The following is a 26,462-nucleotide window of genomic DNA, read 5'->3' as shown; positions in this document are numbered from 1 at the left end:
GTATGCCCAGAACCATTATTTAAAAAGAAAAGCTGATTAAGGGTTAATGGAGCTTTGATTCAAAGCAACATACTAAATTATAACAATGTTAAGGCCCTATACACCATTGCCATTAATTAACTTCACCCACACTCAGAATCTGAAGAAAGAAATACACATTGTTCCAAAAGTGTTGCATATTCAAATTCTTTAAGTGTCTCCCAATTATAGTTTAGTCCCAAGGTTAGTACTAATACTGTGATTGTTTACATTCTGTTTAAGGGGAAATTCTTGTGATGAAGATGTCATCCTTCTATGATGATGTACTTGAAGGATAAAAATGAGGCATTTTATATTAACAAAAAATGTGTCAATGCTAAAAAGAGTTAATTAGAATGAAGGATAAGGTCATGATTATAAACGGCTTAAAATTTCATTGATACAGATTCTTAATTTTTAAATATCTGTTAGAAATGAGTGTATACATGGGACTTTGACCAGTGCAGAGCAGCAGTCAAAGCTTTTCTTAAAGAGAGGACATTTGTGGGATCGGCAGCTGTATATGAACAGAACCTACGATTAGAGTGTAACATTAAAACATTGTTACTTCAAGTGCTGCTGCTAACTTGATGCACTCAGAATGATTCTATTGTTGATCTGATGTAACTCGGTGCACTTTCTGTCCTCAGGCCCCGTGGTTGTCATGGAACTGATGGGTGATGCGGCTATGGCACGGAGGGAGGCTCCACAGAGCGCCCGCGCCCAGTCTGGAAGTTTTGGAAAGAGCTCCCACTCACTTGCTGCAGCAAGAGTAAGGAAGCAGCTGACCTATAACAGTTTTAAAACCTTTGAATGCTCTAAACTCCACCTCATCAACCTTTATGTTTGAAAAATGTCTCTAAATGACATATACTTAATATCCTGAATGTATACATGTGTGTGTAAAAGCTTATACACACACACATATATATACACACCAGAGGTAACTTAAGTAACAATGAACAGTACCAACAACTTCAAAAAAATGTCCTATGTTACATTTCACCAGATCATAATTCTTGATTAAATTATTGCAAAAGGAAAGACTGTTATTAAGCAGTAAAAACTTTTGTTCACAAAATCACAATAAACACTTGTTTACTCAGTAATTGACACTATCCCATTAATGTCCAATCCGAGATCATGAGTCTTTGTCAGATTTTGCTCGTATTTTTGTCTTGTTTATTAGGAGGAGCGTTATGCTTTCCTTACTGAGTGGTACGACCCAACTGCAGCCCTTATGTGGTCCTTCCAACTGTTTTACTATCCCAAAGATGGCTCAGTGGAAATGGTACACATTTAATACTGTAATACTGTCAATAATCTGAATGTAGCTTTATTTTTCAAATGAGAAGCCCGATATAAGAGATATTTGTTGATATAATTTCTGTTACAAATAAGAATTAACTAAAGATTTTAAAATGATATTTTTTGTTCCAAATATATATAGATGAGTTCCAATGTAATTTCTCATCACAATAATCTTGAACTATATATTGATACTTTTGTTAACTCATCTACACTTGTCTTCACAGTTTGATGTGAAAAAGCATCAAAAGTTCTTGAAAAGGGTCAAATATGATGACCTTGATCCAAAGGACCTGTATATTGGGAATCGAGTGAACGTGCTCTCGCGACAGCTGAATTTGATTGATTATGGAGACGAATACACAGCAAACAAACTGGGCGGCAAAAAAGAAAGGTATGATTGCGTGACACGTGAGGCAGATATGCCTGGCTTTGTCCACCTAAATTCCATTACTACATTTTCCCTTTACATTAGACTGTATATGCTGCCAGTAAATGTTGATACCAACTAGTAATTTGCAACTTAGCTACTAGCTATTTTGACAAATTGGTAATACCTTGGCAAGGAAATGCCATAAAACTAGTACCCCTGATTTTTAATAACAAGCATTTTGTTTTAAAAAGTGGTGGCTCTCATAAAATGTCTGTATCCTGTCTGAATGAATATTAGATGAATAACCAAGTTAACCAAATAGCTTGGGAACTATGTGAATCTGTGAATTTCACTTATCATCTGGGTTGTTTTATCTTTATCCTCAGAACTCTTGCTGTGATAAAACCTGATGCCATAATCAAGATTGGTGACCTCTTTGAACTCATCCACGCCTTTGACCTGATTGTGACCAAAGCTAAAATGACGACACTTACACGGTAAAGTCTCCCTGCTATTGTTTCATTATTCTACAACTCCAGCCACAGAGACACAGGGTGTCTGCTTATACAAACCAATGTTCCCTAGGGGCCTCTGTTGTCTCACACACATTAGGAAGATTTGGCAAAACGATGGCACTTTTTTAGGCCTTTATAGGGACTGACCTCTATCATCGAGAACCTTAGGGTACCCAGGACAGAGCTCATCCACCGGCAGGGCACTACTGCTGCTGCAGAGTTGCTTAACTGCCCCAGTGAGCTTTGCTCCATAGACACCCATCCCTCAGTTCCTTAGCACTATCCTCAAGGGACACTTCCACTGTTGGTGCCAACTGAAAGTGTTTCTTCATAACCATAGCAAACTCTTCCCACCCATCTGGCATCTGTTATAATCAAAATTGTCTCTAGGTGCTTTACTAGAACTAAAGCCTGACCCCTAAGCAACAGTGGCAAGAACAATCTCACCTTTAACAGGAAGAAACCTTGAGCAGGACCAGGCCCCTATTTCATAAAACCCCACAGGCTATTATGAGCTATTGACCTCCTTGAGATTGACCACTCAACCTCAGGTGTCCAATCGAATGTCACAGTTAGTGCCAACAGTCTTATGGCCACAGCTATGGACAGCCACTTTAGAGATGGCAGCATGAAACACCGCCCAGTCTCTGTGTCCACCCTCATACTTGGAAAGTGGGGATGGGAGTTCAAGGCCATCCTGACAGGTTCCTTTGCCTGCCATTTCCAGCAACGCCTTACTACTGTATTTATTTTGGTGTACGAGGACTGACAAACTTCCTTCCCCTCCATCTGATCCAACTCAGTTGACAGTTATGCTCCTGTCTTTGCCCAGTGTTCAGAGCATATGGTCTCAGATCAGATGATACCATTACAAAATCAGTCATTCATATATGGCCTTGGATGTCCTGATGACAAGCGCACTTATGGACATCTTGAAGTTTGGGCATGATGTTAGTAATTAACTCGGTATTTGTTTTGTCTGTCTGTTATGAATGGATTTTAATGAAACTTTTGTAAAATGTTTATAATGGATCTAGGAAGAGCTGATTAAATTTTGGTGATTTCCAAATTTCCGAGACTTGCACAAACAGTCAGGGCCCGTTCCACAACCCAAAGGTGCAGGAAAACTACCATTTAATCCACCGTAGTGAACTCCAACATACTGGCAGATATTTGGGGGGGCTATTAATATGAGCCCAGACTGATTCTTCATCTCTCACCTGGGGGAACTCCAGTCTAGAGGAGAGTCCAACCCATCTTGGGGACTTTGCTTTCAGAAACAGTGCTATATGGTGAGGGATCGTTGAAGATATCAATTCAAAGTTGCCCTCTCTTCCCCAAGCTCTGGCTCCTTTCCTGCCACATGGGTGTTGTTCCGTGTTGTAATTGCCAGATTCATCAGCTGGGAATTGGGAGCGCCAAGGATCCTGCCTTGGCCTGCCACCTAATCCACAGTTCATCAGTCTCTGATAATTCTTCTTGCAGGTGGTGGGTCTGCTGGATGATAGACCCATGTTTCTCCTTGGGGTTAGCCAGGCCAGCAGGTGCTTGCCCGTTAGCCCCCCAGGGGCCCCGCCCTGTAGGGTGCACTTGTCCTTGATTTTGTATTTTCTCATCAGAGTCTTTGTGAATCACACTGTCTGGCCCTTCCCTTCCCCAATTTGCAATGGCCCCTGGGAGAACCTACCTGGGGCAAAATGTCCCAGTAAACACTGCTTCTAGGATCATTAGGCCACTCAAACTCCTCCACCAAAAGAAAGGTGGCAGTTTATGGAGGAGTCTCCAGAATTGCAAAGAAAATAGTTTTTATTGTGAAATAAATGAATTATGAGCTCAGAGTAATTGTTTTAGTTGTTGTTTGTTCTTTGTGGAGGGAAAAATTCAGCCCCTTGATTTTAAAATTTTCTGGTACAAATAATTACAGGCATGTGTGGGTCAGCAATTAATCTGTTTTATGGTTTTGTTACATTACAGAACCCAAGCGGCAGTTTTTTACTCGGAGCAACAGTCAAAACCAACCTTTGAGTGAGTTTTTGTGAATGTTTGGCTTTTTTGGTCTCATTTATAAAGCATTTGTGGTATCATCTGCCATATATTAACAGAACCCATGATTATAATGAAACATTAAAACATGAATTCATGTGATCTTCCTGCTGCTATCCTGTGTTGCACTCCTCAGAATGAGCATGTTTGATCTGTTTTCCAGTAACTCGGTACACCTTTTGTCCTCGGGCCCTGTGGTTGCCATGGAGCTGATGGGTGATGACGCTGTATCTGTCTGGAAGAAGTTTCTTGAATATGTGGAATCAACGGATGCCCTGAGGGAGGCCCGCGCCCAATTTGTAATGGACGGCACTGAAAGTTTTGGACACGGTTCCGTCTCTCTTGCTGCAGCAGCTAAGGTAAGGAAACTGGTAGACGTGGTTTTCCAGAATGTAAGATTTATCCTGAATTGTATTTATTATGTTTGTTGATCAGGAGCTTCAGTTCTTCTTCCCTGCCAAGAATGACTACGGTCCGCCCAACACAGCCACCTTCACAGACAGCACATGCTGCATCATCAAGCCTCACGCCATTGCTGAAGGTAAGGAAACGTACCCGAACTCATCAGTTGCATTTATAACAGAACAATCAAGCAGCATCTGTAGATACGAATGAGATTCCAGCAAAATTCAGGGTAGAGAATGACTAAAACAATGATTATCCTGCTTACAACTTTGAGTTATGTTGCTTTTGTTACTTTAAAGGATTAAGCACAAAACCAAGCCTGAGTAGTGCGTATTTAAGACTTAACTCGCTGAGGATGAAATGGAGCTGTAGCGATTTGTGCAGGGAGCAGGGAAGTTACTGTGGTGACAGAGGACATGATGACTAAAAATGTTATCAGACATGACCAGAATAGAGAGGCTTCTGTTGCCAGGCACCCAGAATAAGATCTCCTAGCAACAGCACCAGCTGTTTTGGGAGCTGAGATGCGTGATGTTTTCATCACACTGGGATAAATAAGCAAACATTTCATATAAATTAGGTGATAAATTAGGAAGGTTCCAATTAACTAGCCAGTTATATAAATCAGCTGTGTTTGATCCGGCACTAAACATCTTCCTACAAACGATAAATTGCTTTTATGCATTTGCAGGTCTGACTGGGAAGATCCTAAACACCATCTCTGAGGCTGGATTTGAAATTTTGGCGCTACAGATGGTAAATATTAAACCAGTAATATTCCTTTCTGGGTGGAACTATATGGCCACTATCCTTCACCATGTCAGCTGAGTTCTGCGCTCACATTTAGTCCACACGTGCACACATTAATGTCTGTGACTGGGCTCCACCCAAGTTATTTAATGTCCCATTACAGACATCCACATTTCTAGAGCAGTTCAATCTTTTTGTAACACATATGCCTACCCACATCAAGCTGTAAATGTCTCTGTTGTTTTAAGGCTTTTTCTCTTTTTTCAGTTCAACATGGATCGAGCTAACGCTGAGGAGTTTTTTCAGGTTTACAAAGGTGTCGTCCCAGAATACCCTGTGAGTGTGCGCTCTCAACAGTGAGCATTTTAATAGCCTACATATTCCGTGCTCTACTAAATCTCCAGTCTCCCTGCAGGGGATGGTGAACGAACTGTGTTCTGGAGCCTGCATGGCCCTCGAGATCCTTGACACGAACCAAGAACAATCCTTCAGAGACCTCTGTGGGCCGGCCGATCCCGTGAGTCCACTTGTCTAAAGAGTTCAGTCTCAGAGTGACTGTGGTCTTCAAATGCTGCCCAGCTATTCTCCTCAGACATAACTTGGTGGTTTTTAGGGATGGTAACTGAAAACGCGTAATCCTACCAGCTTCAGACGCGACAAACTCAACGTTGAAGGAGCAAGAGTAAAGCTGTTGACAGTCTCACAGCACACAGCTCAATCTAAACATTCTGCTTTATGATGATCACTCTACATAGCACAAATTCAAACCTGTCATTGCAGGATGGTGTTCCATTAATAGGATTCTCTTTGATTTCTGAAACATCCTCCTCTGCAGCCTATCAGCTGCTGTCTCCATGCTAAATTTAGCGTAGCATTGTAGCTTTGATGTGTGAGTGGCACACTGATGTTACTGGATACACTCTGACCGCAGATTAACGAAAACTTAAATTCTGACGGGATAAAAGTGGATGGTGTATGTAGTTTAAATTCCAGGAGGTTGGTGGGCTGCCAGGGTTGGCATGTTTCACTGCTGTGAAGCACTTTGAGTTGCTGTTGCATAAAAAGTGCAATACAGATAAACAGGAAGCATTCTGACACCAGGACCGAAGGAACCTCCATCCACCACACGGATGCTGATTAGTTACATATTTATCCATTTACGTAACTGTATTTAGCTTTGTTTATAATCTAATGTGGTGGTAATTAAAAAACATCTTGCAACTTGCACATTTTCATTCCCGGGAGATTCACCTCTTCACTGTTTTTACCCAACAGGAAATCTCACGTCTCCTCCGTCCAAACACGCTGCGCGCTCTCTTCGGCAAAGACAAGCTGAAAAACGCCGTGCACTGCACAGACCTTCCCGAAGATCGTGTGTTAGAGGTGGGTGCTGTCCCTCACACACACTGGGTCATGTGATGCCCCCGCAGGAGTGCCGTTAGCCGTTAGCCTGTGAATGACTGAGCTGCCATTTTCCCAAGACTGGGCCAGATGTTACACAATGTTGCTTTGATTTGAGGGGCTGATATATTTTCTCTTTGACAGGTGGAGTATTTTTTTAAAATTCTGGATGGATAGATGAGAATAAAGCAGTTGGAAGATTGAAAGTAAACAATCAACTGATCATGTTGTACATTTGCTTCATTTATACCTTTTGTTGTCCACTGATTTGACTTACTGATTTTTTTAAACAAGTGTCCAGAAAGGCACTTCTATATAAAATGTATTTTTCTAGTTTTTGTTTCAGTCACAAGAAGATTAAATAAGGTGACATAAAACAGTCTTCTGAAAAGTGTTCAATCTTCAACACTAAATTATTTTTAAACAAACTAAACTTTTTACCTGCAACTGCTTTGCCTCTGTTTGACCAGCGACATTAGCATTGAATTTATACATTATATCAGCTCAAGGCAGAATGAAACAAGTAGCATACAAGGTGTTCCTGGTAGAAGATGGGTGCAGAAGGTCTGTTGCCAAGACTACAACTGTCAACTGACAAGCAGGGAAGTCACTCTCAGAAGCTCTGGAACAAAGAAGCCATTGGCTGTGGATCATGATGGGGACTCCAGCTAGGCTGCAAGATAACTGCTGAGGAGGACAGTCAGGGAGGGACACCTGGGACTGCTGAGCCCTCAGGAGGTGTTGGAAGCCTTAATGAAACACTAAGGCCCCATTTGCACAAGCTGGGTGTAAATGTTTGTTTCTATTTGTTTGTTTCTATTCTAAAAATAGGTAGAAGCCAACAGCAGTGAAGAGGACAGAAGGCTGCTCTTAACAGTCATTGCAAGACAAATTAAAAGGAGGAAGAAAACAAAAAACAGGAGATGTTTCTGTATTTTGGTAGAATGCAAAAGGAATATTCCCATTTGAAGTTGTATCATATAAAGCCGTCTTCTCACCGTATGATCTTCCTCAAGAACTTCACGCAAATAGTCTTCCGTGCATATAATTTTGGAATGCTGCGCATGTCATCAGGTCGACCATAGGGAAGATTTTCCTTTCTTGTTGGACAAATCAGGAGGCTGTTCTGGGATAACTTAGATGAATCTAGTCCATCCTATATAGGTGACAGCAGTAGAAATGTAAAAATCACTTAATTCATAATTTACAATTATGTAATATTTTTCCCCATTATATCGAAAAAAGAATATGTATATAATGACAGACAGTGCAGTTTTACTAGGATGAGGTTCAGAGACAAAACTCTTCACTGTTTGGCCAGTTGAACCAACTGGACATGATTATGACCCAGTACAGATGTATCCAGAACATCTGGATACATATGCCTTAGGATTCATTTACTATCCAAATAATACCAATTTCGCCAAGATATTGAAACTTCGTAGCGCTCATGAACTGCTGTTGTTGTTCCAGGTTATCAAAGGTGCGTTTAAAAAAATGGGAAAAGTAGCTTTTGGCCAATTCAAGACGTCGCGATAATACTATTCAACCGCTAGATGGCAAAGTAATCAATGGTAATTGATTGCAAGGTTTGTTGCAAGGTCTCGCCAAAGGAAAATACTCCAAAACCACATCTTACCTGTGGATTAAAACATTTGAAGCATTTTACTTCATTTTTTCAATACAAGGCTAAGAAATTGATACTCGGTCAAGCAAGTTTTAACATTATTCCATTTTTGTTATTACACGCAAATGCATCATGGCTTCTGTGGGAAATTCAAGTCGTCCTAACGAGCAGGAAAATTTAGCTCACTTCAACAATTTTGATCCATAACAAATTTAAAATGAGTCTACATTGTAATTTTACATTAAAACTCGAATTTACAGCACGGGTATAATGCTTGAATCAACAATTTGAAGAAGCGTGGGAATGTCATTGTTTTGTAATATGACTGAGACAAAAACATGCTTTCAGCCGTTCAAGGCGGCACTTGATGTGAATTGTTCAAAGTGACCTGAGATAACTCTGATATTGAAATGCATGTTTCTAATTTTATTGGTGCGAATAAAATGAAATAAACAGTTGGCTCAGTGGTAAACTCATAATCACAATTCGCTTCAAAAAGCAGACTCACTATTTTGGGAAATACCGTGAGGTTGGGAGTTACTATAGAAACGAAACATGCAGGATAGTGGCTGATATTTATCTACTGTATTAAAACAGTAAGGCCTACAGATAACTCTTCACATAAGTTGCCATTTATCTAAAATGGTGAGTTGTATTCTTCCAATTTCCCTTAGCTAGTTTTAGAACGTCGTCTTAAGTACAAACAATAATTACGTGTTAGCTAGCTAGCTAGCTAGCATAGCACACGATAACTCCACTCGTCTCCTATTAAGTTTAGTCTCTATACATTAACCCTGAGGATTTCTATTAACTTCTAGATTTAACAAAGCATCGTTGGTCAGTGCCAGTCTTGTAAAATAGTCTAGCAGGGTTCAGAATCGTAATACATGTCTGATAAATCAAGCTTTCCTTTCTTTTTCAAAATTTTAAAAATGTTTCTTTCTTAGGAGCAAAACACTGATATGGGTACTTTATGGGTTTCCGTCCAACCCAGAATAAACCTTTTAGCCCAGGATCCAGCCGAAAGAATTGATAGCATTGCTGTATTTGCGTAGTTAGAGTAAAAGAGACAGGTTATATTCTATTTACACTCAACAGTGGGGAGAAAACAAGGTGCCACAGGTCGTCTAGTCACTCACACCTGAGACCAGCCCAAGTCCCCTGAGTTGACCTTACATTATGGGATGGATTTGCCTTTTAGTGCTACACAACAGTTTCCATTTTGAGCCACATGTTGCATTTTTCACTATCTGCATGTGTGAGATGGAATCAGGCCTGGTACAATTCAACTAACACCTTTAACCTTCTGTTAACCAAGACTTACTCAATCAACTAATCTTAAATGAAGTTGCTTCTTAAAAATATAATAGCATCAAAATATGACACAATCATGACATGTGTTTGTTTACACGGTAATAGAGAATTTCACACTCATTCATAATGTGAGATTATTAAAAACCTGCCTGATTTTGCTGATTTTAACCATGTTTCTTGTTAGGAGGAGCGCTATGCTTTCCTGACCGAGTGGTTCGACCCGATCGCAGCTGTTCTACGGTGTTTCCAACTCTTTTACTATCCCAACGACGGCTCGGTGGAAATGGTACACGTTTAATCTGCTGTCAATCATCTGCATGTAGCTGTAGCACTTTATAAAGAGGATCCCAACATAAAATAATATGTCTGTTGCTGTAAGGTCTATGTTACAGAAGAAGAATTCATTTTCATGTCATTTAAAATAATTACAGAAAATGTATCTTTATTTTTAATAACTTTTTAAATGTCGAAATAATTTTGTATTTGTTGTTTTTTTTTAAATTGTGAAAAACTAGTTCTAATTATATAGAGATAATTCCCACCGTGTGATTTCTCAGCACAGCTAGCATCAATTACATATGTTGAGAACCACTGCTAATACGTTTTGTTAACTCATCTACACTTGTCTTCACAGTTTGATATGAAAAAGCAGCAAAAGTTCTTGAAAAGGATCAAATACGATGACCTTGATCCTAAGGACCTGTTTATTGGGAATCGAGTGAAAGTGTTCTCGCGACAGCTGAATTTGGTGGACTATGGAGACGAATACACAGCAAACAAACTGGGCAGCAAAAAAGAACGGTATGAACACGTGGGGCAGGTACGCCTGGCCTTGTCCACCTACATTCTTTGTGTCCCATTGGTTGATAAAGTGATAAATATGTAGTTAAATTAGATTAGCTGATAGCTATTTTGGTAAATTAATAGTAGCGTGTGATGAAATCCATGTCCTATTGCAATGACCTAAAATATTTGGTCAAAAATGGTCCCCGGAAATAACCTACTTACAAAGAAAACAGCCACACACACACACACACACACACACACACACACACACACACACAGTAAATATATCCTGAAAAACACTATTATGAATATAAAAGTGACCTAAATCAAGCTGTTTAAGGATAACCTGAATAGATTTATACCTTATGCATAAAATTATACCTTGAAGTGTTGCTGAGTCTTTCGTTTATAATTGGGTTTACTCTATTCTTTATCCTCAGAACTCTTGCTTTGATAAAACCTGATGCGGTTACCAAGATTGGGGAAGTCCTTGAAAAGATCTACGCCTCCAACCTGATTGTGACCAAAGCTAAAATGACGAAGCTTACATGGTAAGGTCGACGCTTCCCTGCTGGGAGTGTTTCATTAAACTACGACTCTGACTGCAGAGACACAGGCTGTCTGGTGTCCTTACATGAACCCACGTCTGCTCAGGTGCCTCTGTTGTCTCACACACTTTAGGCTGGCAGGTTGTTGGGGGGTTTATGAGGCGCTTCTTCTTGCTAGTTATTAAAATAAAATCTATCCTCGCCTGATAGCAGGCGCATTAAAAAGCAATTTTACATTAAGGTGATGCTGAGGAGGCACACATTTCTAATTACTGTTCTGACTGTCGGAGCTGTGTTTGGAGCTATTTGGCCAGCGTGACTTTGGACATTTCACTGCATGAAACTGCCTTACTGACAACTCTGCTGCTACATGTCTCAGGGTGGTTGTGTGGGTGTGCCAGCATAGGTATGTTTGCTCGAAATTACCTTCGTTCTTTGGTTCTTTGAGAAACACCCTTTCATTTTGTCTGCACTTGCATATACATCTAAATGACAATAAAGCATAATTTAATCCCAGTCATGTGATACCAAAGTATATCAACGGCTAAAATCCCAGGCACAAGTCAATGTTCGCTTTAACAGCTAATATTAAAAGTAATAAATAGTGCAAAAATAAAAATCATGCAAAAAAATAGTTCCCCGTCCCGCCTCGTCCCCTCAGAGTTATTGTTTCCTTTGTCTCTCTACTGTTTAGAGAGGAAAAATGGGAATAAAGATTCTGCAAACTTCCTTTTTAACTGTCTTTCTGGTACAAACTGTCCTTCTGGTATGAACTCTGTTATGGTTTTGTTCTGTTCCAGGAGCCAAGCGGCAGACTTTTATGCGGAGCATCAGTCAAAGCCTTTCTTTAAGTGAGTTTCCGTTTGGCTTCATTGCTCACAACGTTTGTGATATCAGCTCCTGTATATTACAGGAACCCACGACAATAATGTAGCGTTATGGTTCATTCAGGCCACCTGCCTGCGTTTCAGTCCTCCGAATGATGATTTGACCGTTGGTTTGCTTTCCAGTAATTCGGTGCACTTTTTGTCCTCGGGCCCTGTGGTTGCCATGGAGCTGATGGGTGATGAGGCTGTATCTGCCTGGAAGAAGTTTCTTGGTCCTGCTGAGTCCTCTGGGGCGCAGAGGGAGGCTCCGCAGAGTGCTCGCGCCCAGTTTGGAACAGATGGCATCAGAAATTTTGGCCACGGCTCCGACTCCCTCGCTGCAGCAGCACGAGTAAGGAAGCGGCTAACCTATATGATGACACAAGTCTCAGACCCTCTGAACGCTCTCAACTCCACCTTTATGTTTGATATTAAGTCCCTAAACCACATCTGGCAAACATCCTGGTGTTGTGATCAGGTGCCAGACAGGAAGTGACCTTCCAAACTGATGGTATCACCAGTGTACAATAGTGAAGGAAATCTTGTTTTTTTGATACCACAGGTACTTTTTAAAGTATATTTATTCTGTTTGTCTGATCAGGAGCTTGAGTTCTTCTTTCCATCCACCATTGGCTACGGTCCGCCCAACACGGCCACCTACACAGACAGCACGTGCTGCATCATCAAGCCTCACGCCATTGCTGAAGGTAAGGAAACGTACCCCAACTCATCAGTTGCATTTGTAACAGAACAATCAAGCAGCATCTGTAGATACGAATGAGATTCCAGCAACACAGGAGGGCAATTAGGGTAAAGAATCAATAAAACATTGTCGAAAATCATACTAAAAATTGTGTTTTTGCAACTAGGTGGAGTTTAGACAAGGGTGTGTGTAGTACTGTGTGTCTCACACACTCTTACGTAAGAGGTGTAACTGCATGGACTCTTGGCTCACAAAGCTTGACGGTGTAAATATTAATTGTAATGAATTACATACATTCTGGTAGTATTCATGCTTTACACAGACCCCTCGGAATCAGGATCATACTCCCATAAAGTGATTTAACTACATGTCCCTTTGCTGGTTCTCTCCCTACTTTCTATGGCTGTTAATCAAGCACGTAGTTACCAACTTTGGCTTTGGATTAATTCAAATCCCAGCCTTGATCCCTGTCGAAGGAACATGCCACTGAAGCTGTGACCTGTGAAATGGGAATTCACCAGACTTAGCTGAAGTATGCGCACAGAAACTTGTTGACCAGCCAGAACTGTGCTGCTAGTTCTGGACATCTAAGCCTTAATAAAATCATTCACGTGAGCTGATATCAGATTTATCTGGAAGATACGTGGTTAGTGTCGGAATTAGACCAGGCTTGGTTTCAGTTTCTATAAATTAGCCCTTTTGTTTATGCATGTGAAGGTCGTGACCATAGTAAAGAGCTCGTTTGGAAGGTGAGCGTTCCTCATTCTGTTTGTCCTAAAAGACGACAAGGAGAAAAATTGCCGAAGCTCCATTATTTGGGAGATGTGTGTCCCTGCTTGCAATGTTTATTCAAGTGGCATTATAAATAAAGGTGAGCAAAAGAAGCAAATATCTATGTGCTGAAGGTTGTTCCAAGTATGTAGACATTCTAAACCTCAGACATTTTGACTGTTGCGACACATAGAAAGGTTTTTATATGACCCGTAGTTTCTGGAAGTATAGTGTGTGTATAGTGCACGTTGTTGGCCACACCTTGCTGATTTGCTGCCATCCTCTTACGCGCTTGCATTGTGTGTGTTTCCTGCCATGACATGTTGAAAATAGTTGCCCTGAGAAAAGTGTGTGAGAGAAAAGCCATCAAAACACGTTTGACCTCAGGGCAAAAATTGAGCAGCACACAATCGAGGTTAACATGTAACTATTCAACGTTCTCTGGAGTAAAGCTGCATTACACCTAAGCAAACAGTCGGGTTAATCATTTAGAATTGCATTTCCTCCATTTCCATATTCAAACGGGTCCCTGAAGGTCATAAGTCATCGGTCTGAGGAGCAGTAGATGAGACTCTATATAAAGGTTGTAGTCTGGAAGCTATTTGAAACAGGATGTGTGGTTCCTTCTAGAGAAGTGGGTAGAACAATATGTGGTATTGTGAAGAAAGCTTAAAGGGTTTTTTGAGATTTCTGCCCAAATGGACTGATTCCATTTTGGAGGTCAAAGACTTCCACCTCGTGACTGAGGGACGTCATTAACGATAACATCGTCTATGACACACTGGTTTAAATGCTTGAATGAGGCCTCTGAAACGTGACCGTCACCTGACTCAAGCTGAGGGTTCCCAGGTGGCAGCGCCGGGTTGCAGGTTTGACCGCCAGTGAGTGCTCCCACCACTCTGAATGCACCAGGTCCATCTAATGTTTCCGTCTCCCAGAATCAAGCCGAGCCGCCCTATTTTATTTGGATAGCTGTCAGCAATTGTGTGCGACGTTTCCCTTCAGAGGTCCGGTGACACTGTCGGAGGCTGAGATAGTGAGCCCGATCAAAGAAAGGACGGGCCAGCGGAGCTCAAACTGGGACCGTTTGCCTGTCCAGCGACAAACTGGTGCCACTAAACTCACTCGGTCAGTTGGTTTCAGGATGTCACTCGCTGAGGATGAAATGGAGCTGTGGCCATTTGTGCAGGGAGCAGGGACGTTACCGCGCTGACAGAGGACATGATGACTGAGAATCTTATCAGACATGACCAGAATAGAGAGGCTTCTGTTGCCAGGCACCCAGAATAAGATCTCCTAGCAACAGCACCAGCTGTTTTGGGAGCTGAGATGCGTGACGTTGTTCAGCCACAGGCGGCTCGGAAAGGTAGTTGCTTACCTGCTGCAGTCCCCCCGTTCTGGATCCAGGCAGTCTGCAGCACCTGGTCTAGACCAAACACCTCCGCATGCACGCACACACACACACACACACACACACACACGGAGCCGCATTTAGAAAGAACCTGCTGTCTATTAGCTAAATGAGCTCGTTTTTATCAGGATGTCGGGATGACATCATCAGACCGGAGCTCCTTCGGTGATGTGCCCGTCTCACTTTGACCTTAACTGTCCTTGTCACACATTCATCATCCTGCCTTCACCGTTGCCGTGGTAACGCGTGTCACACTGATTAACAGCACAGCTCCTCTCTGCTTTAAAACAATCATCTCTTCACATTACACTTCCTTAGGCCAAAGAAATGACACTGATAATGCAGTTAAGAGGAGATTTATGTCTCCGTGGGCGTCGGACCAGGTTAAATAAGTCATCATTTGATGTAAATTACAGGGTATAAATTTGGGACAGTTGCTGGCCTTTTCTATAAATAAGGTTTGATCCGGCACTAAACATCTTCCTACAAACGATAAATTGCTTTTATGCATTTGCAGGTCTGACTGGGAAGATCCTAAACACCATCTCTGAGGCTGGATTTGAAATTTTGGCGCTACAGATGGTAAATATTAAACCAGTAATATTCCTTTCTGGGTGGAACTATATGGCCACTATCCTTCACCATGTCAGCTGAGTTCTGCGCTCACATTTAGTCCACACGTGCACACATTAATGAATGAATGAATGTTTTAAGGCTTTTTCTCTTTTTTCAGTTCAACATGGATCGAGCTAACGCTGAGGAGTTCTTTGAGGTTTACAAAGGTGTCGTCCCAGAATACAATGTGAGTAGACGGCGGTGAGCATTTTAATAGCCTACGTATTCCGTGCTCTACTAAATCTCCAGTCTCCCTGCAGGGGATGGTGAACGAACTGTGTTCTGGAGCCTGCATGGCCCTCGAGATCCTTGACACGGACCAAGAACAATCCTTCAGAGACCTCTGTGGGCCGGCCGATCCCGTGAGTCCACTTGACTAAAGAGTTCAGTCTCAGACATAACTTGGCAGCTGAAAACTTGGTTGTAATCTACGGTTTTTGCTGTTAACGATCAACCTCCGAAAGCTGGAATCCTCATTCATGAGGAGAAACTGACTGAGGATCTGTCCCAGAGAGGCACAAAGGCCCTCTCTTGATGTGGCTCTGGGCCCTTTCCCCTCCCGAAAAACACATTCGTGTTCATTTGTAAATGTTCTAGAAAACCTTTTCAGCGAACCCGTCGACATATGATGAAAAGATATTTGCGGTTTTGTTTCTAAGTCATTTTACACTTCACTAAACAGAAAATTGGCCATTATGATAAGTTGTTTGTCCCCCCACTAACCCCCTTTAATCCTTTTTAGAAAATGTTGTAGTGAAAGTTAAGCTCTTAATCCCAGCGCGTCGTGTACCCAGCAGAGAGCTTGTGCTGATCATTTCCGCTTTTCTTTGAAAAGCTCAGACACACATGAATGATGCTAACAATCCTAGAAGCCATATATCTGTCCCATCCTCGTATCAATTGTGCAAAATAACTGCGCTGTTCATGTCCTTAGCGCTGAGCCGTTGAATTAGGCGCAGGATATTTTCATTGAAACGTTCCGATGTGTTTAAATCCAAAATTCACGTCACATTTTCAGCGTCTGTGATCAGCCAGTTCCCAAATAATCGGACTGTTGTGCACGTCCCTGTACTGTAGCTCTGTCATTTAATACACAAGACTAATGGAAAATCCCAGCGGAGAACTGCTGAGACCAGGTCACTGAGTGTGACAGTAGCAGATCACCACCAGCAGCTGGGGCCACCAGCAGTCCGAGGGAGAGAGAGAGCGCCTGTGTGTGTGTGTGGTGGCTTGTGCTGCTACCAAAGAGTGTTTGATTTTTATATTGCATCAGTGTGCTACATTTTAGCGGTATTTTTAGTGCTGCGCAGTCAGATTGTCCCGGTTGGGCTGTTGTGGCGCTGTAACGCAGGTGTTGGCTGAAGCCAGGACTTCCTCTTTCATGAAGATTCAAACCTGCCATTGCAGGCTGGTGTTCCACTATCAGGATCCCCTCATTGAGCTCTGAAGCAGCTCCGTCCCGTCCTCCGCAGCCTAACTATCAGCTGTCCCTGCTGGCCTCCATGCTAAATTTAGCGTAGCGTCGTATGTTTGACGTGTGAGTAGTGCACTGGATACAGCCCGACTCCAAATTAAAGAAAAGTTAATCAAGTTTGGACTACTTAAAACCAGTTTCTGTATGTAGTTGGGGAAAATATGAATCAAAAATTGTATCTCCTTATTGTGGAATTGAGGTTTAGGACATTTGCATGCTAATGTCATGAGAAAATGCTTTACTATTATTTTTTATATCGGGTTTCAGTACATTGGATACAACGCTACGATCTCTTTATGGAAAATACTTGTTAACCTTCAGCATAATAAGAACAGGAAAGATTCTGACATCAGGACCGTGTAGCCGACCACAAGGAAGCTGATCACTTCCATATTTCTCCATTTTTGTAACTATATTTAGTGCTGTGTATAACCTAATAAGGTGAGCATGGCTTCATGAGCTGCACATTAAAAGACCATGAAATCCAGCCACTCTAGCCTTCAAGTCTTGCACACAGGCGCACGTAATAGTCAACTATTTTGTAATATTCTATTAAAAACAGCTGTGAGCTGTTCATGTTTTTGAATCCTATATAAAATCTGTGTTGGGTGCATCCCTCCACCTGATATCGGTCGCGTGTTATTTCTTGGTAGGATGGTCGGAGGAGGGTTATGTTTCATGCTGGGACGCAGCAGCAGAGGTGAGAAAGCTCTGACCTCCAGAGTTTCTGCTGCAGAAAGGAAACAGACACTTGGGATAAAAGTATCCCTGAGAAACGAGAGCCTCCGTAGTGCTGAGAAAATCTCCTCGAGCATGGGAACTCCACAGCTCTCAGCAGTGTTTTAGGCTGATTTCACGTTCAAATGTATACGGATGTGTTTAAGGCTGCTGAGGGCGCTGTCACTTCCTCTGCTGGATCACATGTCTGGCTAACTGCTTAGCGACATATAGCAGAACAGGATGTTGTGTTTGAGTCTGTTCACACGACTCTGGGACAGTCTTGTGTAATCCTGCGTGACACTGGGCTGTGCACGTTTCACCAGCGGGAGATTCACACCTTCGCTGTTTTTACTCAACAGGAAGTCTCACGTCTCCTCCGTCCAAACACGCTGCGCGCTCTCTTCGGCAAAGACAAAGTGAAAAACGCCGTGCACTGCACAGACCTTCCTGAAGATCGCGTGTTAGAGGTGGGTGCCACACTGGGTCATGTGATGCCCCCGCAGGAGCACACGTACGCAGCTCCTCTCATCCCACACCTGTATAACCGCCTTGAACAAAACCTGGTCTGTGAAGCTGCCCTCAGACGGGTCTCATGACTCTGCTCTGTGGGCATGCTGCTTTGGAGCAAAAGAATGGCAGAATTTGAAACAGAACCATTGTTTCGCAGGGAGTGGGTCTGACCCGTCCAACGTCATTGTTCAGGAAAACTCCTGATCTGCGGCTCGGACAAACAGCTCCTTGTTAACCATTAGCCTGTGAATGACTGAGCTGCCATTTTCCCAAGACTGGGCCAGAGCGGCTTGTGCCAAACGGGAACTTTCCCAACGTCGCTTTGATTTGAAGGGCTGATACATTTCCTCTTTCCCCTTGACAGGTGGAGTATTTCTTTAAGATTCTGGACGGGTAGATGAAAGCAGGCGGCTTATTGGAATCAAACAATCAACACTTGTGGCATTTTCCTGTTTATTGTTTCAGCCTTATGCAGATTAAATAAAGTGACAGAAAACAGTCTCCTGAAAAGTGTTTTGATCTTCAACATTGAATTATTTTCACACCAACTAAACATCTTCTTACGACGGGGTACTGCATTGCCTGATATTCTCTGACAATTTGACCAGCGACTTTAGCATTGGATTTACACATTAAACTTTGAAAAAAAAAATTTACAACTGCATAAATATAAAATTCCACCATGAAATGGCTAAAACATTCAATAGTAAGTAGCGCGACGCCGTGTGACGTCTCCAGCAAAACAGATTTCAAAGCGCTGAGTTGCCACTGTTTCCTCAGAGGTGAGAGTCTTCTAGGCTGGACCCACCAAGCTCTACACTATCAATTAATAATGAACGGATGTCAGAATATCAAACAGAAATGTCATCATTTATTATCCTACAGCTAAAGGTGAACAACAAAGAAAAGGCGGACAAGCATCCTTCCACAGACAATTCAAACAACTTGGATAAAGAATCACAAAAAAAAAAAGAAGAAAAATCCATGGAGTGCAGTTATTTACTCAGACATGGGCCTTTACTGTTCAGAGTACCACACTATTATTTCAGTAAGTCAGAGCACACTGACACGCTCTCACACTCACAGTAACTACACACCTGCACACAGATACAAGTGCACACACACGCACACACACACACCTTGGACCATTAAAGCAGACAGAAGAGATTACAACAGGACTGCGGCACCGGACAAATCTATACTGTAGAAACTACATTAGCATGAAGTACTTGGGGACAGGAACACAGCTCATGACGCATCAGTAGTGGAACTGCAGTTTTACAGTAATAGATGAACACATCCCATGGCTCAAGGAATATTTTATTGTACAGTAGAATAAATATTTGCTATTGCTATTTTACATTCTAACCCTGGACAGACACACAGAAAAGCGAGTGTAAAGCACACAGATTAAGTGTAGGTCCTGTATATTATGAATGTTCAAAGACTAGTGGTGTTTATCTGAACTCTTATATTCTCTCTACATTTTATTTGTCTCGATTTGAGAGTGCTCATCGTGGCTGAGGTCACGAGCTGATTGTCAACTTGATGTCAAAGCGTCCTTGGTAGCGGTCTTTGTCGCTGTAGTCGATGTTTTTTCCGTAAGCCTTGCACTCGATGCGCACCTCCTGATTCAAAGTGACGTTAGTGAACTGGACGGCCACCAGGGGCTGCAGGTACATGGGGTGCAACAGTTTGCCGTAGTACGGGTAGTACTGAAGAGGGAAACCGTTGCCTATGCCGAAATAATTGATCTCTCCGATCCTGTCTTCATCCTCCGCTCGCTATAAACAATAGATGGAATTAAAATTGGTTCAACAACGAGAATCCTAAAGACAGTCGGTCTAGAGAGAGTGGACTTGGTCATACCTTGGGTTTGCAGTGAATGGGAATCACGTTGGGGCTCACTTTGCCCTGCAGGGCCTCTGGGAGGGACTCGTTAGAAGGAGGCTACAAAGAAAAGGATTTTTGGGATGAACATCTGCTGCAGAATGGTGCCACTGAGGTTCAGGTTTGAGGCAGAAAGCGTCTGCTGAGCAGCGCAGCACGACTAATTCAATTACGATTGGAAGGAATCAAATTACATTTCTGTGTTGTTTGTGACAGGATCTTAGCGTAGTTGTGTTATTTTGCCAAGGGTTAGCCAACGCAACCCTAACCCATATTGCGCAATACTTCTTTCAATCCAGCTTAAATAAAAAGACACAAATAAAAATGATCCACCAATGTTTAAGGGAAAAGAAACATCAGCAAGTCTCTTTCGAACTATAAAAGACATCATCCAGCTTTCCTGAAGGATCCCCGTCTTTTTCTGTTAGCCGTGCACCAACTGTGGATCGTTAAAAATAGATCTACAGTGTCTTTATCGTGCATTATATCGACTGGGCGCTGTGCATATAGCACACCTGTGCTTCAGCCTGTTCAGGCAAACGCAACATTTGTTTCACAGCCCTCAGGGTCTCGTTCACGGCTCGCCCAGACCCGGTCCTCCAGGGCCCCCATCCAGCCGGGATTTCCACCCTACCAGGCAGAAAATCCTTTGATGACATTATACCTGGGATCACTTTCTTTGATAAAAGCATTTTTTGCCTAGAAGGAGTTAAATCCCAGCTGGATTGCAGCCCCCAGGGAGTCGGTCTGGACACCCGTGTCGTAAATCTATAGACACAGCAAAACCTCTTATTTACATAGTTGTTGTGACAAAAACAAGGAATAATCTCAAACAAGCTCAAACATGGAAAGAACCTGCTCCTCTAATATGTTAAAGCTCTCGCTTAGCATTGATGTTTTGTAACCACAGATTATTCTTCCCTCAAGTGACATCAAATCTAAACATATACACAAGCCAAACAGTCTGTAGGACACCTGTCCCGTAAGGACACTTGTCCCGTAAGGACAGCAAACCCATTCAAACCCACCTTTGGCCTGTAGTTGACTATCCTGTTGAGCTTGACAATGATGCAGGGCTTCCCTTGACTGAAGCCAAACGTCGGGTCCCCGTCCCCGGAGCAGCTACCAAGCAGAGATTTGCTAAAGCGGCACGCTTTCCTCTGGCCCTCCGTACTCTCCAAACTTCCCCGCTCCGTGTACGTCCCAGGAGCAGCTGCGCATGACACGGAAACCCCGAGTAAATAAACAACAAAGCGCCTTGTTTTTGGCAGCACGCACTTGCTAGCGCCTCAGAACGGTTCTCGGTCGCCTTGCAACTCATACTTGCCTCCGCAGTCGTCATAGTTCAGCTGATCGAGCTGCTTATCGTCCTGGTACAAGTCCAGGAATTTTTCAATGCTTTGGGTGTAGGTTTGGTATGAGCCGGCGTCTGACAGGCTGAAGTAAATCTCGGCTTTTTCAGAGCGGGGGAAATGCGACAGACCTGTTAAGAATAAAAGACACTGTAACGATCACAACAAGAAAGAACGCACGTTGGCAAAAGAGCTCTGAGGATGTGGAGAGAGATTCTTGATTGAGACCCGTTCTATTATCTCAGGAGGACACGCGCTGTAGCGGTCTTGAGGATTTCCTCACATGGTGTCAGCTCTTTATATCAGTAATTTTCCACAGGCCTTGAGCACCCGGCCTCTGCGAGGCGTGGCGTGAAGAGAGCGCGACCGGCATCGAGGAGTGAAAGGAGAGATCCCTTGTCTGCTTTATTTACTGCAGCAGCGGGCGTCTGCGCGACAGAGAACCAACTTTCTGTCATTTGAATTTCAGTAGTGGCTTGTGAAACTCCACCAATCCCCTGCCCCCACCCGTTCTCACGTGGGTCTGGCTCACAATGGAAACTTTTAGCCCCAAGAGCGAGAGGCAGGCTTTAACGCCAGAAAAAAAGAAAAAAAAATCTAACTACTGCCTGCTTCCTTTATCTCGCCACTACTGGAAACTTGCTTGAGCTCAAAGTGGTGCCGGGCCACGCTGATTCCTGACAGACTCCACGGGAGGCAAGCGAACCCCCGTGTATGAAGCCAGCCATTTACAATGACTTCTAAAAATACAGCTAAGGCTCAAGCATGTGCTGTGCAAACAAGTGCTGGCACAAGACTGAGCTCTTAAAATGCACCCAGTCTCCGAGCAGTCCAGAGCTTTTCATAGGCTCCATTTGTTTTCATTACGTGCTCCAGATAAACTGTATTATTATGTCTTTTCCTACGCGCCGGGCGTCGCGCGGTACATTTAACCATGTCACTGTGACAAAACGACACACATGAGTCGTTTAGGTCCGATTGTAAACCGCCACAGCCTGAGGGGGGAAACATTGACTGGCTGAAAGGAGTGAAGGACAAAATGGCCGAACCTTTTTAAGGTCAGAAGCACCCGTGAAAGCATAGCTGCCTAAAGACACGCCCAAACCGTCACTCTTAACGGCACGAGCTGCATACAGCTGTTGACAGCTGAGAGCTTTTCTACCTCGCCCGTGTGACCCGGCCCAAACAAGTTGCTCTTTCTACTCCAGCTTCAACCACAGCCGAGGAACCAGGTAGTACTGCTAAAAAGTGAGGCTATTTTTTACCTGGAGGGGCGACTCTGTCCTGGTAGGTCGGTTTGTAGTTGCTCAGGGTAAGCAGCAGGACCTGGATGGTCCCGGCAAAGATTCCAGCCAAGCACAGGTAGAATATCACATAGAACATCAAGATCTTGACTGTGGGTGAAAAGGTCGGATGGTTAGGACAAATGGGCCAGCAAGTTTTAATTCAGTACAGGTTTAAAGTGTTTTTTTATCCAGGGCGTTTGCTCAGGAAATGTTCCTGTTGCATTAAGTTCTGGAAAAAAACTCAAATAAATGAGCACTAATGTTGGGAACATTATGAAAGAGAACTTCCTGTCATGGAGTCGGACCAAGCAACCTTTTCCCCCCCCCACCCGATTTAAAATGTACATCAATTACACAACAGCAGGAGTTTCCAGTTGAACAGGATGAGTCACTCGGCAGCATCAGCCTCACGCGGACCCTTCCCCCACACCGACCCCCCCCCCCACACACACACACACACACAACAGGTTTCACCTAAACTCAACGCTCGTCACAATACTTCGCTCCCGCCGTCCGTGTTTATCCGCATAGCTGCTGTGACAGACGTTGGCTGACGTTAGCGTCCCCAGACCCAGGGGCCGGCCCCCGGTCCGTCGCCATAGCGAACCTACCTGCGCCTTCCAGGTGTCCGTCGTCAGCAAACTCTGACATTTTTTCATCGCGGCACATTAACAAAAGAGAAAAAAAGGGCTCATCACAATCAGTTTTCTGTTCAAATTAGGCAACAGGGTGAAACCGGTTTGGTGGGTTGAAAGGTTCTAGTTCAAGTCCACAGCCTCGGGCGCGTTAGACTAATAATGTCGAGCAACCTTTCGGCCCGTTTCTCTATCGTATCCACAGGAGGTGAGAGCTGTGCTTTGGAAACTGTCACAACGATGTACGGACATAAAAACTTAGACACGAGGATAAAATATGCTTTTGGTCCAGACCATTTGAGACTCTGCAGAGCTCCTCAGCAGTGTCTCAAGGTCTGGACAAAATACAGACCTTTTGAGACGCTCGAGGAGCTCTGCAGACATTTAATCAAGTCGATTGTGTGGCCCTTGAAGAAATATAGCAATCAGCGCCCTGAAGGGTGGTTTGTGTCTGCAAAATTGCCTTTTCCCCCCCCAGTGACACTATGTTCACTGATGTGCACTTTTAATAGCACGATCCTAAAGTCTTTCGGAGCGGCCAGAGACATCAGGTTCAGAGAGACATGCAAATAGCCCAGAAAATCGTCCCTTCTGAATGGAGAGAGCACCTCCCCCACCAGCAGACTACCTCTGCACCATGTCGGAAGGGGGCCATCGCCACATTCGCACTTCAACGAAGTCTCTGCTCTTTTACGGACATTTTCTCCCGTCAGCACTTCGAGGTTACCAGCAGTTTCCGACCGAAACCGTCGACGTGAAAAGTCGGAAGAGCGCAGCCACGTGCCGCGGACTGGCGCGCTTCGCGTGCCACGTTAGCTCACCCCGACAATTCACACCCAAATAGTTGGAACAGCGACATTAAAGTCCGCGGCTTGTTGTACTGGGGGGCTGTTGCAGTCAGTCATACCTGACTGGGGGGGGGGGGGGGGGGGGGACCTGTTGCTGTGATTACGGCTCCGTTACTTGGTGCGACATCGCCGCCTCGTCAACAGCGGGTCGTGATAGATGCGTAATAACTGTGTAACTACATGTCATAAGCCCACATCCACCACAGGCTGGTTTAGAACACTCGGTTCCGACGTGGGTCTGAAAGTAAGTTGGCTCCAGCCTCGCCGCGATGGCGACGCTCCTCCGACAGCGACCCAAACGAGACTTTCCTTTATTAAAGACGTCGAACCCGCTCGGTTTCGTACGCGCACGACCTTTAGTTGCCTCATCAGGGGCAGAAAAACCCAAGTTTAAGATGGAGATGGGCGGCCCGTCACACATGTGAGTCGTGATCGGTTCCACCAGCACGACTCACGGGGGGGAAAACACAATTTACACGCTGTTAAATGGTTTATTCAGCCCAAATGCTGCCATAGAAAATAACATGGAGCCATTTTATCAACCGGAGCGGCCGTAAAGCGAGGATCCCTCCGCACTTTAGGCGACCAAACGGGTCGAATTGGGACTGGATCCATTAATGTTGCTTAAGGGAGAAAGTAGAACCAGGCCTAAATTCATCAGCTGTCCAGTCTTAATGAAGATCATCAAATAATTAGATTCTCTTGCAACCCTCCTTAGTATTCCAGTGTTCCCAGAGGGATTTTAGCGACCAAACGCAACTTTCACCCCTGATTTCGATGGGCAAAAGTGTCCTTCAGGGTGACCTTTTCATAAAGGACGATTGTTAATGAACGTTCCCATCTCGCCTGGGCCCACTGCAGCGGTCCAGGAGAAAACCCAGCCGTCTGATAGAATCAGAACCCACACAACATTCGAAAATGGCGAAAACGAGAAAGAATTCACACAATGGGCGTTTTGGATTTTTTTTTTTTATTCCGACGAATGAATCTTTCACTGAATTAAAAAAAGAAAAAAAAAGAACCAAAGGTCCACTTTGACTTCCAGAACCAAGTGTGTGACACGGGCCTCTTCCATGCCTTCCCCCCCTCGATTAAACCGAACTTCTAATGCAACAGCCTCCATTGAGAAGCGAAGTCACGACATCACGGAGAAGGCTCTAACAGGTGCTGTCTGAGCCGGCACCCACCCAAGAAAAGCCCCCCAACACTGGGCTATCCGCCCCCCAAAGCACCGAGACGAGGGTCCCCCAGCAGCCGCGGACGGATAACTCAGGAACCGGCTGATTTTAAGCAGAAACAATACTCACACCAACTGCATCCTGTTCGTCCGAGAAACTCTCCCTTCTCCGAATTCCACACAAATGTCCTCCATCCTCCGTCGTTGTCTTTATTCCTGGACATTTTAAACTCCCGGTGATATTTCCCCGCTTCTCGGCTTATCTGGCTAATCGGTGCGGACTGTTGACGGAGCCTGGCCGGAAAACGAGAAAGGACAGTTTTGAAGCCGACTCCTCCAATTGTACCGCACTCAATTTACCTCTCGCAGAAACGCGGCTCCGCCTGCGGCCCCGCGGCGTCGCCGACTCCTCAACAAGCGAAGTCGCCATTGGTGGAACAAAAGTCGCTCCAACTCGGCGGGTGACGTCACCGCCCCATTTGCATACTTCCCCCTTTTTCGTTTGCGCGTTATTGACATGGCGAGAGGAGTAATGTCGCTACTTTTATCCGTTGATGCCAACCTAGAGTGTCTGGTTTCTGTGGCTCACCTTGTTAGTTGTGTTTCTTTCTAGACTGGCTCGAAGTTAATCGATAGCGCTGATTTAACGCAATGTAACCGCTGTAAACAGTCTGTTGCGTCGGACCCAAAACGCCTTCGATTATTGAAAGATCAAAGTTCAGTTGACTTTTTTGTGTGCTCTTATTATCGTGGATACGATTCTTACCGTAATTCTCATTACAGTGTGACAGTGACGAAACTTTTTAAGTACTTTTACGTTCGATTCCGCTCTGAACGCCAGGGTGGGATCAGCGGTGGTGTTGCGCATGCGCGGTGTGCCGCTGCCCTGACTACATCTGGGGCTGCTGCGGGAGGTCCTGGCCGCCTGTGAGCGCTTCATGTCGGGGATGAGCTCAGAGCAGCGCCCGCTGCTCGTTGGCTACCGGCACGGCCGAACAATACGTGCTTTCACGTCAGTCCCCAAAACAGCTAAAAAAAGGTCTCCAACAACCCCAGAAATAGTCAATAAATCGGTCGTTAGTTGCTGTTGACAATATAACTCGCCAGATTTAGCGA

At 43.9% G+C, this 26,462-nt stretch overlaps 2 protein-coding genes across 2 annotated transcripts; one reads left to right on the top strand and one right to left on the bottom strand.

Annotated features, from left to right (window-relative positions):
- Positions 1 to 691: 691 nt before the first annotated feature.
- Positions 692 to 18,671, top strand: nme7 (NME/NM23 family member 7). The gene is made up of 22 exons (XM_057037877.1): positions 692 to 790; positions 1,208 to 1,309; positions 1,554 to 1,720; positions 2,086 to 2,196; positions 4,189 to 4,239; positions 4,421 to 4,616; positions 4,693 to 4,798; positions 5,354 to 5,418; positions 5,680 to 5,748; positions 5,828 to 5,929; positions 6,688 to 6,795; positions 9,939 to 10,040; positions 10,389 to 10,555; positions 10,981 to 11,091; positions 11,889 to 11,939; positions 12,099 to 12,306; positions 12,556 to 12,661; positions 15,357 to 15,421; positions 15,573 to 15,641; positions 15,715 to 15,816; positions 18,008 to 18,115; positions 18,523 to 18,671. Exons 1-22 carry the CDS (start codon positions 692 to 694, stop codon positions 18,553 to 18,555), a joined length of 2,298 nt encoding a protein of 765 aa, XP_056893857.1. The 3' UTR covers positions 18,556 to 18,671.
- On the bottom strand, positions 18,595 to 25,764 carry atp1b1a (ATPase Na+/K+ transporting subunit beta 1a). The gene is made up of 6 exons (XM_057037878.1): positions 25,477 to 25,764; positions 22,666 to 22,794; positions 21,376 to 21,531; positions 21,077 to 21,261; positions 20,028 to 20,108; positions 18,595 to 19,942 (listed from the first exon to the last, which is right to left on the bottom strand). Exons 1-6 carry the CDS (start codon positions 25,568 to 25,570, stop codon positions 19,685 to 19,687), a joined length of 903 nt encoding a protein of 300 aa, XP_056893858.1. The 5' UTR covers positions 25,571 to 25,764; the 3' UTR covers positions 18,595 to 19,684.
- Positions 25,765 to 26,462: the final 698 nt, after the last annotated feature.

The sequence above is a fragment of the Takifugu flavidus genome, chromosome 7 (assembly GCF_003711565.1).
Source record: "Takifugu flavidus isolate HTHZ2018 chromosome 7, ASM371156v2, whole genome shotgun sequence".
In the NCBI taxonomy this organism is placed as follows: domain Eukaryota; kingdom Metazoa; phylum Chordata; class Actinopteri; order Tetraodontiformes; family Tetraodontidae; genus Takifugu; species Takifugu flavidus.
Note: the sequence above shows the minus strand (reverse complement) of the source record. Positions and strands in the feature narration are given on the sequence as shown.